The 12,603-nt window shown below is 44.5% G+C and overlaps 1 protein-coding gene across 1 annotated transcript in view; it reads left to right on the top strand.

Annotated features, from left to right (window-relative positions):
• Positions 1–11,956, top strand: part of FBRSL1 (fibrosin like 1) — a 549,235-nt gene extending 537,279 nt beyond the window's left edge. Inside the window, exons 16-20 of the mRNA XM_086473976.1 lie at positions 1,076–1,208; positions 5,234–5,311; positions 7,063–7,146; positions 8,170–8,410; positions 10,464–11,956. Of these exons, the coding sequence (XP_086330102.1) occupies positions 1,076–1,208; positions 5,234–5,311; positions 7,063–7,146; positions 8,170–8,410; positions 10,464–11,700 (1,773 nt within the window). The 3' untranslated portion in view covers positions 11,701–11,956. The remainder of the gene's footprint in view (positions 1–1,075; positions 1,209–5,233; positions 5,312–7,062; positions 7,147–8,169; positions 8,411–10,463) is intronic.
• Positions 11,957–12,603: the final 647 nt, after the last annotated feature.

Below are 12,603 nucleotides of genomic sequence, written 5' to 3'. Positions count from 1 at the left end.
TGTATTTTTGCCCCAAATTCATCTTTTTTTACAAAGCATATGTGTTTAATGCCATTTCCCTTCTGTACTAGTACCTCCTGTGGAATATGGAGTATTATCCCAGTCATAACGAAATGACTGATACAGTGAAGAACATATTACAAAACATAGAGCAGGCGAGTAGGTTGATCATCACCATGTTAGTGGTTGTTGGGCTTTCTGCGCTGCCATGACAATGGACAGAGGGAGGGGGTTTATAACTCCAGAGGTAACAATTTGTAGGTACACCGGGGTGCTGTTACAGGCCCGAAGCTCCCTGCGGCCAGCAGAATAGCTGATAATGGGACTTTTGTAGCGTTTTATTTTTTCATAGCTCCTGCTGTAGTTTTTTGTCCTATTAATGAAGACAATTCAGTACTTCAGTAGGTGCACTGTAAATAGGACCTCTTCAAGTGGTCTGTGTCCGTTTTTTTTATAAGCAAGTATATCATCTTTAAGCTACTGAGAGACTTAGGTCTGTATGTTAATATACGTGACTTAGGTGCAGTTCCAACCATGCTCACTTCTATAGGGGAAGGATAAAAATAGCCTCTGGAGGAGCCTCATAGTTCTCTCTATCTTTTGCCCCTTGTCTGCATACTGACCTGTACTAGCTGCAGGAAGGGCATAGTCTAGGAACATCTCTCTCTTTCCAAACTGGAGAAGCAAAACAGACGAGTCTGTCACCCAGCTCTCAAGACTTCTGTCGGCAGCTTTCCGCCTGCAGAGTATTTTTTGTCAGGCTGAGAGCACCGACTGATCCTGGGGTGCAGCGCACTCAGTGTATCACGTTGCATGCTCCACTGTGTGTGCTGAGGGGCTGAAAGCTCACTTCAGACCTTATCCATGTGGATGAGGCAGGCAGCTGGGAGGCTGTGGAGCGAAATGGCCTTACAGACTCTGTCAGAGCATGACTGCAGTACGTGACCAGAGACGCTGCTGTCACTCTCGCTAACTCTCCCTGGCAGAGCTAAGCAGAAGTGAGCCTGAACTCCCTCTCTTTTTCTCCCGTAAAAAAGGGAGTGTATAATGAGATTGTTTTTATATCATTTGACAGCAAATGCAGCTGGATCCCCACAAGCTAGAGATAGGTGGTAAACTTGACCTGTTCAGCAGACCTCCCGCCCCTGGAGTGTTTCCAGGCTTCCATTATCCACAGGATCTTGCCAGGCCTCTGTTTTCTACCACAGGTAAGGGAAGATCATAATTTGTTGCCAAAAAAAACCCGAACAGTCAGTATATGCAATGTGTTTCCCTGCAGCTGTGTGTGCCTCAAAAACTGAAGGTTCATAGGGATGCGGAGGCACTGGAGACTGCTGTGAGCGAGGTTCTCAGAGCTGCTGGGCTGGTCTCTGCCACCACCTCCAGTGCAGAATCTCCTGTGCATGTCACTGAGCTGCAGCAGTTGGCTCTTAAATTCATGGCTCTGCAGCTGGTTCTTCTGTGCCTGATTAATAGGCTATAGAGTTTTTTAAAAGCTATTTTGACAAAACACTTGAAAATGTTTCCATTGCACAGGATTGGAAGTGGCCTCAGTCTCTTTCTTGCTTTTATATTTGCCGTGTTGTTTTTCTCTTCCTCCACTCACCAACTTTCAGTTTGTTTTCTGAAAACAAGGGGGTTTTGTACAAAAAAGACTTCAATAACAGCATGGAATATATCACAGAAGTTTGTTTTGAAATATAAAATTCCCCTATGTGTCATGAAGTCCAGCAATCTCTAAGGCTTAAAATGATGTATTAAATAATAAATAAATAAATAAAAATAGTTAAATACAGTTTGAATTGATCAATTGCTTTCCAATCTGTTGGAGAAGTAATTACAGTTAATGCAATTACCAAAATGCAGTAAGCTTCACTGCACTGTTCTTGATGGCTCTGGCCACAGGAGACTGCAACTTTGACATTCTGGTTTTGGAGGTCACTAGTGCTATTCTTGCTGATTTCCACCTACGAAATGTTGGTTTTGTTCTCTTCCCAGGGCTTAACTTTTCTCCTAGACTTTTTCAGATTTTCTTTCTGTGTTTAAGATGTCAAAGTCTTCCTTTGTATGTTATTAATTGGCAACTAATTTTCTTTCCTAACTTCACTCTGGTTTTATGATGCAGTACTGTGCTCTCATTCTAACTCAGTGCAGACATGGTCATACTCAACCTTGGTTCAACCCGGCTGAAATGAGTGAGGGTAGAAGTGTTAAATTTTGTCCCAAACGTGACAGAAAAGCAACAGAGGAGAATCAAGCTGAAACCTCCGTGAGAACTGAGTTTCAAATGCAGATGTCAGAGAGCCTTCAGAACTCCACCAGTGGTTCAGTTTGTCTTTCTGCCCTTATCTGTGTATGGAAATTCTTAGCCATCAAATGCGTGTTTCCACCACATATAATCAGTGCTGATACTGGCTGTACACTGGAGGATTCTACTCTGTATTTTGGTCTCTGTGAAGATACTTTGATTGTGCGGGGCCACGATACTTAGTGCATCTGCTTGGGTGCATCAGCACAGCTGATTTACAAACCTCTGAGTCTTTTCCTATGGCAGCTGTTTCCTTATCACTGTCTTCAGTCTGGCCTGTGTTGTTGCTACAAGAATCTTGTTTTATGTATGGTTTTGCTACTGAAGGCTGTATTGGGCAGAGTTTACCCTAACAGGCAGCTGGTATCCTGAGTCTTTTCTCTTAAAGATGCAAGGGTGGTGTTGCTTCTCCATTCATAAAAGCAAAAGGGGAAGTAGTATGGAATAGATACATTAAAGAAGGCAAATTAATAGAAAACTTTCACCAGAGATAAACAACCTTACAGCATCTTGTCTGTGAGTATATTAATCACAAGAGCCATCACATGGTAAATCTAGGTAAAGAGTGCTATCAAAGTGAACAAACATAGCAGCAGTAATATATAGATGAATAAATCTTTTACTCTGCAATATCCGAGGCATTCTTTTCACCTTATCAAACAACCATGCAGTTGATGTGAATCATTGGTTCTGCTGCATTGCCTCGTTACTGTGGGAGACATAAGTTATCTTAGGGCCACCTGTCTTCAGGACGGATGTTCAGCTGCCTGGCAGACACTATATTTAATAACTACCTGACAGCCTCCAGTGCCACTCCTGGCTTTCTCCAGAGGATTTTTTATTATCAGCCCGTGTAGTTGAGTTTGTAAGCCGTCTCCTTTGAAGAAATCTCACATCCATTATACACCTTCTGAAATCTTAAAGGATTAGAAAGATGACAGTCTCCATCCGTCTTGAAGCGTTGGAGCAGTCAGAATGTTTATAGATAACTTCAGGTCTCGTTGCTGTGGTGTTTCTTAAGTTTCCTCAACTCATTTTCTGGCTGCTTAGGTTTGTGGTGCCCAAGCTGGTGAGGGACATGCAGCGCTGTCTCCCTCTCCAGTTTTATAGTCTGCTCGTGTTCTGGACACATGAATGCGTTTTACAATAACCATCTGTTGTTGGGCTCTGTCACCAAGGAAGACCAGGTCAGGGACTGACCAGCACCTCCATAAAACACTGTTAGGGCTGTGTTTGGGATGCAATTTCTCCTGTGCCTGTTAATTTCTTCCCTCCATTTCCCCCCACTTTTGCTGTGACCTTCCATAGTGTTATCAGCACTGATGACATATGGTGGAAACATGCATTTGATGTGGCTTAGAGATGAGGGGCAGGAACTTAGCAGAGCGGGTCTGACACTGGTGGGAATCATTCATACGGGCCACAGACGAGGCAGAAGTCTTTGTGGTGAAGGTGACAGGAGAGCTAGAGCGCCAGGTGGGAGGAGAAGGATCATAATCCTCTTTTCTATAAAAGAAAGTTATCACTTGAGAAAGCAGTGACTGGGTAAGTGAGCTGTTAGTGAAGAGCCCATGTTCCTGCCCAGTGTGGCTACTGGTGTTTGCTAGAGTTGACCCGTTACTCTTCCCGGTGTTGAGGGAAGTTAACTTTTTACCAACAAAATACGCAAGCTTTATTTAGGTGTTGGCCTATTTTGCGCATGACTTAACATGTACTTGGGAAAGTGCTGCTTCTGTCACTGTGTGGAATTACTGGTTTCTAACAAAATGAGACAGTTAATGCACAGGTATGACAAGTCTTGCTTTCTGCAAGGGAGGCAGAAGTTGGGTTTGCATCCGGGCAGCATCTGAAAGTTATGATAGTTGCTAATTCTGCTTTGTCTGCAGTAGTGGAAGTAGTGGCAGGGAGGAGGCACCAAAAGGACATTTACAGTCTGAACAGTTGGAAAGGGCTGGTCTTACCACTGTAATACTGGAGCCACAGGAGTATTTTGTCACACACATCTGAAATATAAATATTCAGAAAGTGATTTCAGGTGCATCCTGAAAGTCAACTGTACTAATCTTAGGGGGCGAAAGCCAGGCCCATGAGATTGCCCAAACATACTGTCATTGGCAGGATACATGGCAATATATGTTCCTCTGAAAACCATGCATCCCAGTGGTGGGTGACACCAGGGCTTTTCACACTGCAGTTGCCAGCCCATTCAGGTTCGCATGTGTCTGCCTGCGAAGGAAGCACGTCTCCCATTTTCTGCTCTGAAAGAGGAGCAGAATTTTCTGCATGAGCCTAGTCCACCTTGAAACACAGGGCAGACCAGCTTGTTTCAGCCCATTCTTGCTCCTTGCCTCAGCCTCATGTAATCCAGCATGCTCAGCAGCGGTGCTCCTTCCCCATGGGGTAGCGTGGCACCGTGGCCATAAGCAGTGTCTAGGAAAGGGAAACAAATACCGCGGGGGGAGCCTGTGGGTGAAGAGACAGATGTGAGAGCAGAGATGGAGCCCTCATGGGAGAGGCATGATTGATGTTCCCTGCGTGCCTGTCATTAACTGGTGTTTCATATCAGTCACTTCCGAGCACCTTCTGTCTGGGCCCATAACCCGGCCTGACCTGTTTTAATGTAAACACAGAGTAATGGCTGAAAACACCAGACAAAGAGATTAACTTCCTCATTACTACAGGTGGGCAGCAGTGCTCAGTGCAAGGTCTCCTCCTGCCTCCTAGTGCCCACAGGCTCCTTCAAAGGCCACTCAGAGAAATCCTGCCTGTAGCTCGCTCAGCTGGTCTTTGGGGTCTTGTCCTGCCTTTGCTGGGTTTAAATCTGGCCCGTGCCTTCGCGTCTGGTTCTCGAGTGCGATGGCCTGGACCTCTGCGTGTGCAGGCAGCCACTGGCCACTGAACTAAACCGGGGCCTTGTTCTCACAGGTGCGACACATCCAGCCACCACCCCTTTTGGCCCTTCACCTCACCACAGCAGTTTCCTGCCTACTAACCACTTGGCAGGTAAGTGTAAGTAAACCCTGCCTTCACCTTTATACCTCTGACCCATTCCTGGCTCGCCGGTTGGTCCTGCCTTAAGGCACTGTAGCACTAGGGGAGGGAGAGGCTTAAACTGCCTCAGGAGCCAGAGGTGAGCTGGCTTCTCACCCATGCCAGCTTCCCAGCACCTTCCCTCCTGCAATAGAAGAGGGCGTTGCAGAGCAAGCAGGTCTGTCACTGCTGGGACACTGCCCAGGAGCTGAAGTGTGACCTAGACCCCTTCTGTGCTGCTGAGTGTGCCCAAGAAAATGGGGGAAATCTGTGCAACGGTACCTCAAACAAGCCCCAGCTTAAAATGGGCTCCTCCCACACTGTTTCCCACCTATGAAACTTCTTGGCTAGGTTCTTCGATAAAGTTCAGCGAACAGTTCCTGGCAAATAGCTGTTCTGCACATTTTGCCAGCCTTTCAGTTTCCTAATTGGCAATAAGTAGAGCCTGATTTTCTCAAATTTCCTCATTTTAGAAGCTCACAAGCAGCTCATTGCCAATTAAAGTTCAAGCTCTGTTGATTAATGTTTTAGTAACACTCATCCAATCAGTAAATGTGGCATGCCACATGACCTGGTAGACTTTTATTCTGTTGCAAATACCCAGATTTACATCAATTCCTGAACATTCTGTCAAAATTAACTGTATCTCTACAGAGTCACTCAACTACTAAATATCAAAGGGGAAGGGCAAGAACAGCTGTTTAAAAATAAGTGAATAAGCAAATAGTGGTTTGCTTAAAGGTCCAAGCTATTTGTGCTATTTGCCTTGATATTTTAAGTATGAGGATATCCGTGAGGAAGTAGAGAGCAACACACCTTCTGTAACATGGCAAGTTAAAGACTTTAAAGGGGCAGTCAAAAAGACAGTGGGCAGAAGGGTTCTTTAGAGATGACCAGTAGGAATGAAAACAAGTACAGTGGCACGATTTAACACACAGCCATTTCTGGAGTGCAGAAACCTGCGTCGGGCTGTATCTGCTCAGAGAGAAACCTCTTCCAATGATGGTTGCCTTTAACGACACAAAAAGACAGGACTTTCTGTAAAGACAAGTGCCAGTAGCCAAATAGTTGGATGCTTGACTGGGAAAGGCAAGAGTCTTCTTTGCCTGAGAGCATACAAGCCTCCCATCCCCTTGTCTTAGTAGCTCCTAAGGCTGCACTATCATTTCCACCACCACTGGGATCAAGGAAGCTATTCTAGGAGAGGATTTTGGCACAAACAGGCTCACATGTTAGGTTGGTGTAAGGATGGATGTCCGTAGCAATTAGCTGAGGACTGTCTCTGTGCACTATTACAAAGAGGGTAGAAAGTTGCATACAGAAACAAGAGTGAAATGATGCCTCCCCTCAATATGCTGACCAAGGAGCCTGCTGAGGTTCTTTAAAAGCAATTGCAGTGCTTCTGCTGTTAGTACTGATAAGGAAGGAGAGTTATAGCTCAGCGGTAGCCACCCGAATTTCAGCTATTAGACCTTAATTTCTAGCTCCCCTCTGACTGGCATACAAAAGTTTATTACAGCATCTGTTTGCAGAGTGAGCACTGAATCCCTTCTCCATTTTAACGTGATGGGAATTTTCTGTGCAAAGAACCTTGCAATGAGAAGGATCAGCTTAAAGTCTGGCCTAATCCTACTTGGATTCAGACCGTTAAGAAGGGGAGGGGTGCGTTTCATTCTCCAACATTCTTGGCTAAATGCCTGCTAAATCCCTGTTTGCCTTTCCAGATCCATTTAGCAGGTCAAGCACCTTCAGCGGCCTTGGGAACTTAGGCAGCAATGCCTTTGGAGGATTAGGCAGTCATGCTCTGAGTAAGTACTGGCTGGGTTACTGCAGACAAACATCCCTTCCAGAAAAGCCACATGCTAATATTTACAGCAGCTGGTGGTAGTTTTTAAAGAAGTTTAATTCCTAACCTCCATTCTCCTATCTGAAAACACTGCACCTAAGATTTCCAGGTCTCTGCGGTGGGAGCTTTTCTGCATGTCACAGACATCATTAGCTGAGCTCTGTGTCTCCTCACTGCTGAAGGTTGGTACCTTGTGTGCTCCTAGAGGTGCTAGAGCTGCAAGACCCCAGGGAGCTCTGGGACCCTATGGGCATCTAAAGTAACACCCTTCAACGGCGAAGATGCATAGTGGAACAGCTGTTGATACTGACCCTAATTCAGCGTGTAGGCTTCCTCTGTAACTGTTGTCTGAAGTTTAAATTACCTGTATAAAATCATTTTACTTCAAAAACGTGTTACCTGTAGGCAAGACACGCTTGAGAGCCACACACAAGAGAGCATGCTTTTGCATCTCATGGTGCAACAGGAATCAGCTGAAGATTGATGGAGGAAAATCAAGTGACTGTTCTGAAAAGCCTACAGCCAAGCTCTATTTTTATACACACACACACACACATACCACCAAAGTCTGGTTTCTTTAACAAAGAAGTCCCTGAATCCTCAGCTGCAGGCAGCTGATTGCTTGTAACTACCCACAGATTAAAGTTTCTGCCAGTGAGAGGAGCTGAGGAAAAATACTGCTTTTGTGCTGGAACCCTTACTGGGGTGGGGGGAGAAGAGGAGCTGGGTGTTTTCAGTCATCTCTGAGTTATTCAGATGTGTAGTTAAAGCTTCCTCCACCAATAGCCTTAAAAGAGCTGGTGGATCTTACACCCAGTGTTGGAGGTATCTCTGTCCACCTGCTAGTAGCTCCCCCTCACCATTAGCTCCACATTAAAAGGTCTCAAAAGGACAGTTCTGGTTGTGATTAGCATTGTGCAAAATGTAAATGTAATCACTTGGTTTGTATTATTTTTAACTCTTCCTCCCCCTGCCGTTATTCTAGCTCACAACAACATTTTTACTCACAAAGATGGCCCAAACCTGCAGAATTTCAATAATCCACATGAGCCATGGAATAGACTCCATCGGACCCCACCGTCCTTCCCAACACCTCCACAGTGGCCCAAGCCTACCGATTCTGAGCGAAGCTCCTCGGTGACAAACCATGACAGAGACAGAGAGCGGGAGCGAGAGCCCGAGAAGAGGGATCTTTCTCTGAGTAAAGACGACAGAGACAAAGAGAGGTAAGCAGCGTGTGCTTTTGAGCACTTTCTTCTGGGCTTATTTTTCCTCTATATTTTTTTCTATTTTTTACAATCATAAAATAATCTTCAGAGCAAAACATTGCTTGTCTTTGAAGCAGCTGATAGGCCTTTCCCTCAAACAAGCACGAGTACTAGCCACACAAAAAAACCCGTCTTTGCCTTTTAGGATTTGTCCTCTGTGGAAACACGGTAAGCCAGTCCCCGCTAGCAGGTTAATAAAACGCAGCAGGCTGAGGGAGTGAGCGTGTCGCTGTGTTTTCAGGGTATACTTGGCTGTTTTCAATGCAGCTGCTTTAGGATTGCTGTATGTTCTGAAATCACGAAGGTAGCGTGATGGGTCCTTTGGAGACAGTCATAGCTCTCATTAATGTACAGATACGCTGATGAATTCAAATGTTAGCTGGACATTAACAAGATAAAAATGCAAATGCCTCTGTCTGGAGCAGTGCATGAATGCGTTAGCAAAACTGCTTGTAAAAAATTGCATTGTAGACAAGCCCGTATTACCGATGACAGGACTGTGTCACCTGGGCTGTAGATACTTCGTGAGCTTCCAGTTACATGATTTTGAAGCTGTAAAGCCCTTTATATTTCAGAGCCCGGTTGTCTCCAGCAGGCTACTGCTTTGTAGGCAATAACAGCCTGCAAGTCTTAGATGTGTGCGTTTGACTCGTGATAGGGGGTTCAGAGTTTGACTGGAGTGCTTCTAATGAGATCTTCAGGCAGTGCCTGTGAACGAGATTATATGGAAGCAATAGGCTGAAAATCATCTTGCTTTAAATGTTAAATGGCCTGACAGCCTTGCGTGGATAGTCATTCAGGTAGGACGCTCCCTTCTTGGCGTTAGTGTAATTCATTGCAAACCATGGTTAGTTTACTCTCAAGAGTGTTCACACAGGAATTAACGCCTCTATTACATTTCTATTAATTCAGCTTGAGCTGTCCCCAACATCCCTGTTTGGACGTGGTTTTAATAAACCACATCCTTGACCAGCAATCAGGACTACTGCAGAGGGAGAAATCTGGGTTAGCAAATGTAATCATAAGGGATAAATACTTACAGAACTCCCCAAATCACCTCCAGCTTTCAGCACTCAGGTCTTACAGCTCTCAAAAGCAAACCTGGCACAAAACATAGGCATCAGTGAGCCTCTCAGCTGCATAATGCAGTTCTCTCAATCACACCATCATACTTTGCATTTAAAGTCTCTCTCATTTAGAGCGAAGTGCTTTTAAAAGGTGAGCATTATTTATTCCCCTCTTAAAGAGGTGGAAGTAACTGACTAATTGGCTTGCTCAGGGATAGAGGTGCAGTTAGAAATGGAAACCCTCATGCCTCTCGTTCTAAACCGTGGACATTGTCATCAAACCCCTCGTTCATCATAGCAGGTCCTCTTGAAACAGGGGTTGATTGCTCAGTTTCATGGCCTATTCGAGGGTGTTTTTCCCTTAAGCACTTCGCTTACCTGCCAAAACTGCCAACAACAAAAACTCTCCTGCCGCTCCGTAGGAAAATAAGCATCATATTACGGCTGCTTCCAGTCGATGAGGCTGTCGTGTGAAGGACCTGCATACATGTGTGTAGGCTGCTGTTTTGTGTGCCTGGACCCATGTTTTTTAGGAAAAGAACCTGAGTTAAGAGTGTTACAGCCAAGAAGATCGTTGTCTGGCAGCAAGATGTATATATGAACACACAGTAAGCATCTTTTTTTTAAAAAAAAGCTGTCTATAACTCTTCTTCCCCTACATTTCTCAGTGAAGTGGTCTTTCTTTTAGGGTGACTATACTGTTCTTTCAAATGCATCCCCGGTTTAGTCCCCAAATTTGTGGACATTTAGCCTTTTTTTTCTATGTGAAGGCAAGTAGTGCGTATCTTTTAGTGTAGCATCACAGCTATAGCTGATGCTAGCAGAGCTTTTCAAATCATTTTCTGAGCAATTTCAAATTACACAACTAGACACAGCACTATGTGTGTCCAGCATCACGTGTGTTTGCTCACAAACCCAAGGACGTATGTTCTCTCTTTTTACAGAGACCTCATGGATAAAAACAGACATTCAAACAGATCCTCACCGGCATCAGCTCCAGTGACACATCAGATAAGCAATCTCATCCGCAGCAACAGCCAAACCTCCAGTGATGCCATCCGGCAGGTTAGCCTCGGTGAAAGGGAAAGGTCCAAAGAACCCGAGCGAGAGCACCCGGACCGTCTGAGAGAGCCACCCATTGCAGAACACAAGATTAAGGAGAGCCGTTCCCCAGTGAAGGAAACTCCAAGCCATGATAATAAGAGACCCTCTGAGGACAACACAAAGCCAGTAATCCAGTCTGTATCCCCATACAGCAAACCTGCACTAAGTGAGAGCTTGAAGCTTACCAATCTAATGAGCAAGGACATGGAGAGAAAGACAGAGCTTCCCAGCGACCTCCAGAAGATTAAGAATGACATCAAAGTCAAAGAGGAGAGGAAGGAAGACAGCGATGTGCTGGTGGTAGGGTCTGAGCCTTCACAGCACTCCCGGTCAGTGGAGCATCCCCCACCGCCTACTTTGCATGGATTATCATTGCCTCACTCGATGGCTGCCTCTATGCCCATCTCCATGGGCAGCGTGCACCAGATGAACAACATGAATGTTCTGGACCGCAGCAGAATGATGACCCCGCTCATAGGCATGAATCCTTTGTCGGGAAGAGAGAGGCTGCCACACCCTGGGTTTTCTTGGGACCCGATGAGGGACCCATTGCGAGATGCCTACCGGAGCTTAGACCTACACCGTCGAATGGACTTCCAGCTCCGGACGGATCCTATCCATAGGTTCCCTACCACGTCTGGATTTTACGACCATGAGCGTTCTTACAGAGACAGGGAGCCGCACGACTATAACCATGAAAACCTTCTTGAAGCCCGCCGAGAGCAGGAGCGGTTGCGGCAAGTGGAGGAAAGAGAGCGCTTGCACTTACGGGAGGAACTTGAGCGTGCGAGAATGCACCACTTGCACTCGTCCCCCATCGAAAGTCACCTGGCACACGTGCCATCCTTCATGCCTCATCTAAGCGGGATGCATTACCCCAGACTGAGTCCATCCACTGCCATGCACAATGGGATTTTAAACAGGAACCCGCCAACCGCAGCGCTGAGCGCCCCACCGCCTCTTGTACCAGCGAGCAGCACCAGACCTGCCTCCCCACGCAGGACTACTCCACTCACAAACTCAGAGTCCAGGGACTATTCCCCCTCTAGGAACCCCAAAGAAGTAGAGGCACGATAGTCCCCAATATTGAATTTTAAACTTGCCTGTATATAAAACAAACAAACAAAAAAAACAAACAGGAAAAAAACAAAACAAAACAAAACAAAAAACAAACCTTTTACAAAATGCACTGCTGTAAACTTTTTTTTTTTAATGTAAAATTTGTAGAAGTTAAGCACATTTCCATAAATAACGGGGTCGGGGATGCAGACTTTCCAACAAGAAGGTTGCTGAGAATGGGAATTTAATATATAGGTATTGATTTTTCTTTTTGTTTTTTTGTTTCTGTGCTAAAACAAAAATGAGTTAAAAATATCAAGTTTGTACATTTTTTCCCAAATGTGAGAAACATTTTTAATGGATTTGTATTTTTTTTAATTTTGTGCTCTTTATTCACTTAAAAAAAGAAGAAATTTTGCTTTTGTTTTTAGTTAAATTTGCATTTTAAAGGCCTCAGATCCTTAAGAAAGAAATACCCAGGGTTTCTTAAAAGTATTATTTATGGAAATACTGTAGTTTTACAGTCCACTGTGAGGTTCCCTTCTGAGGCCAATTGATCACTTACCTTGGTACTTTGGAACCGAAGTTACAGATATATATTAAAATATTAATAATAATAATAATGTACAAAACTGTTTGGTTTTTGCCTTATTATATTATGCAGAAATTTAAGAGGAATTTTTTTTGACTTCTTGTTTTAAACAAAAAAAAAAAAACAAAGAAAACAAACTGTAAATATTCTGTTAATATAAATGTACACCAATATTAAATTCTTAACATAGGTAGACTTTATAAAAATGGTTTCTAGAACCACTCTGGTTATTTGTTAACATGGTTACAACTCATACTCTTGTCACAGTCAGAAATTCACGCTCAGAAAGCTAAGTACGGCATATATACTTCAACTATGCAAGAACTTGG

The sequence above is a fragment of the Leptosomus discolor genome, chromosome 16 (assembly GCF_034619465.1).
Source record: "Leptosomus discolor isolate bLepDis1 chromosome 16, bLepDis1.hap2, whole genome shotgun sequence".
NCBI lineage: Eukaryota > Metazoa > Chordata > Aves > Leptosomiformes > Leptosomidae > Leptosomus > Leptosomus discolor.
The sequence above is the reverse complement of the archived record's forward strand: the minus strand, read 5'-3'. Positions and strand labels throughout refer to the sequence as shown.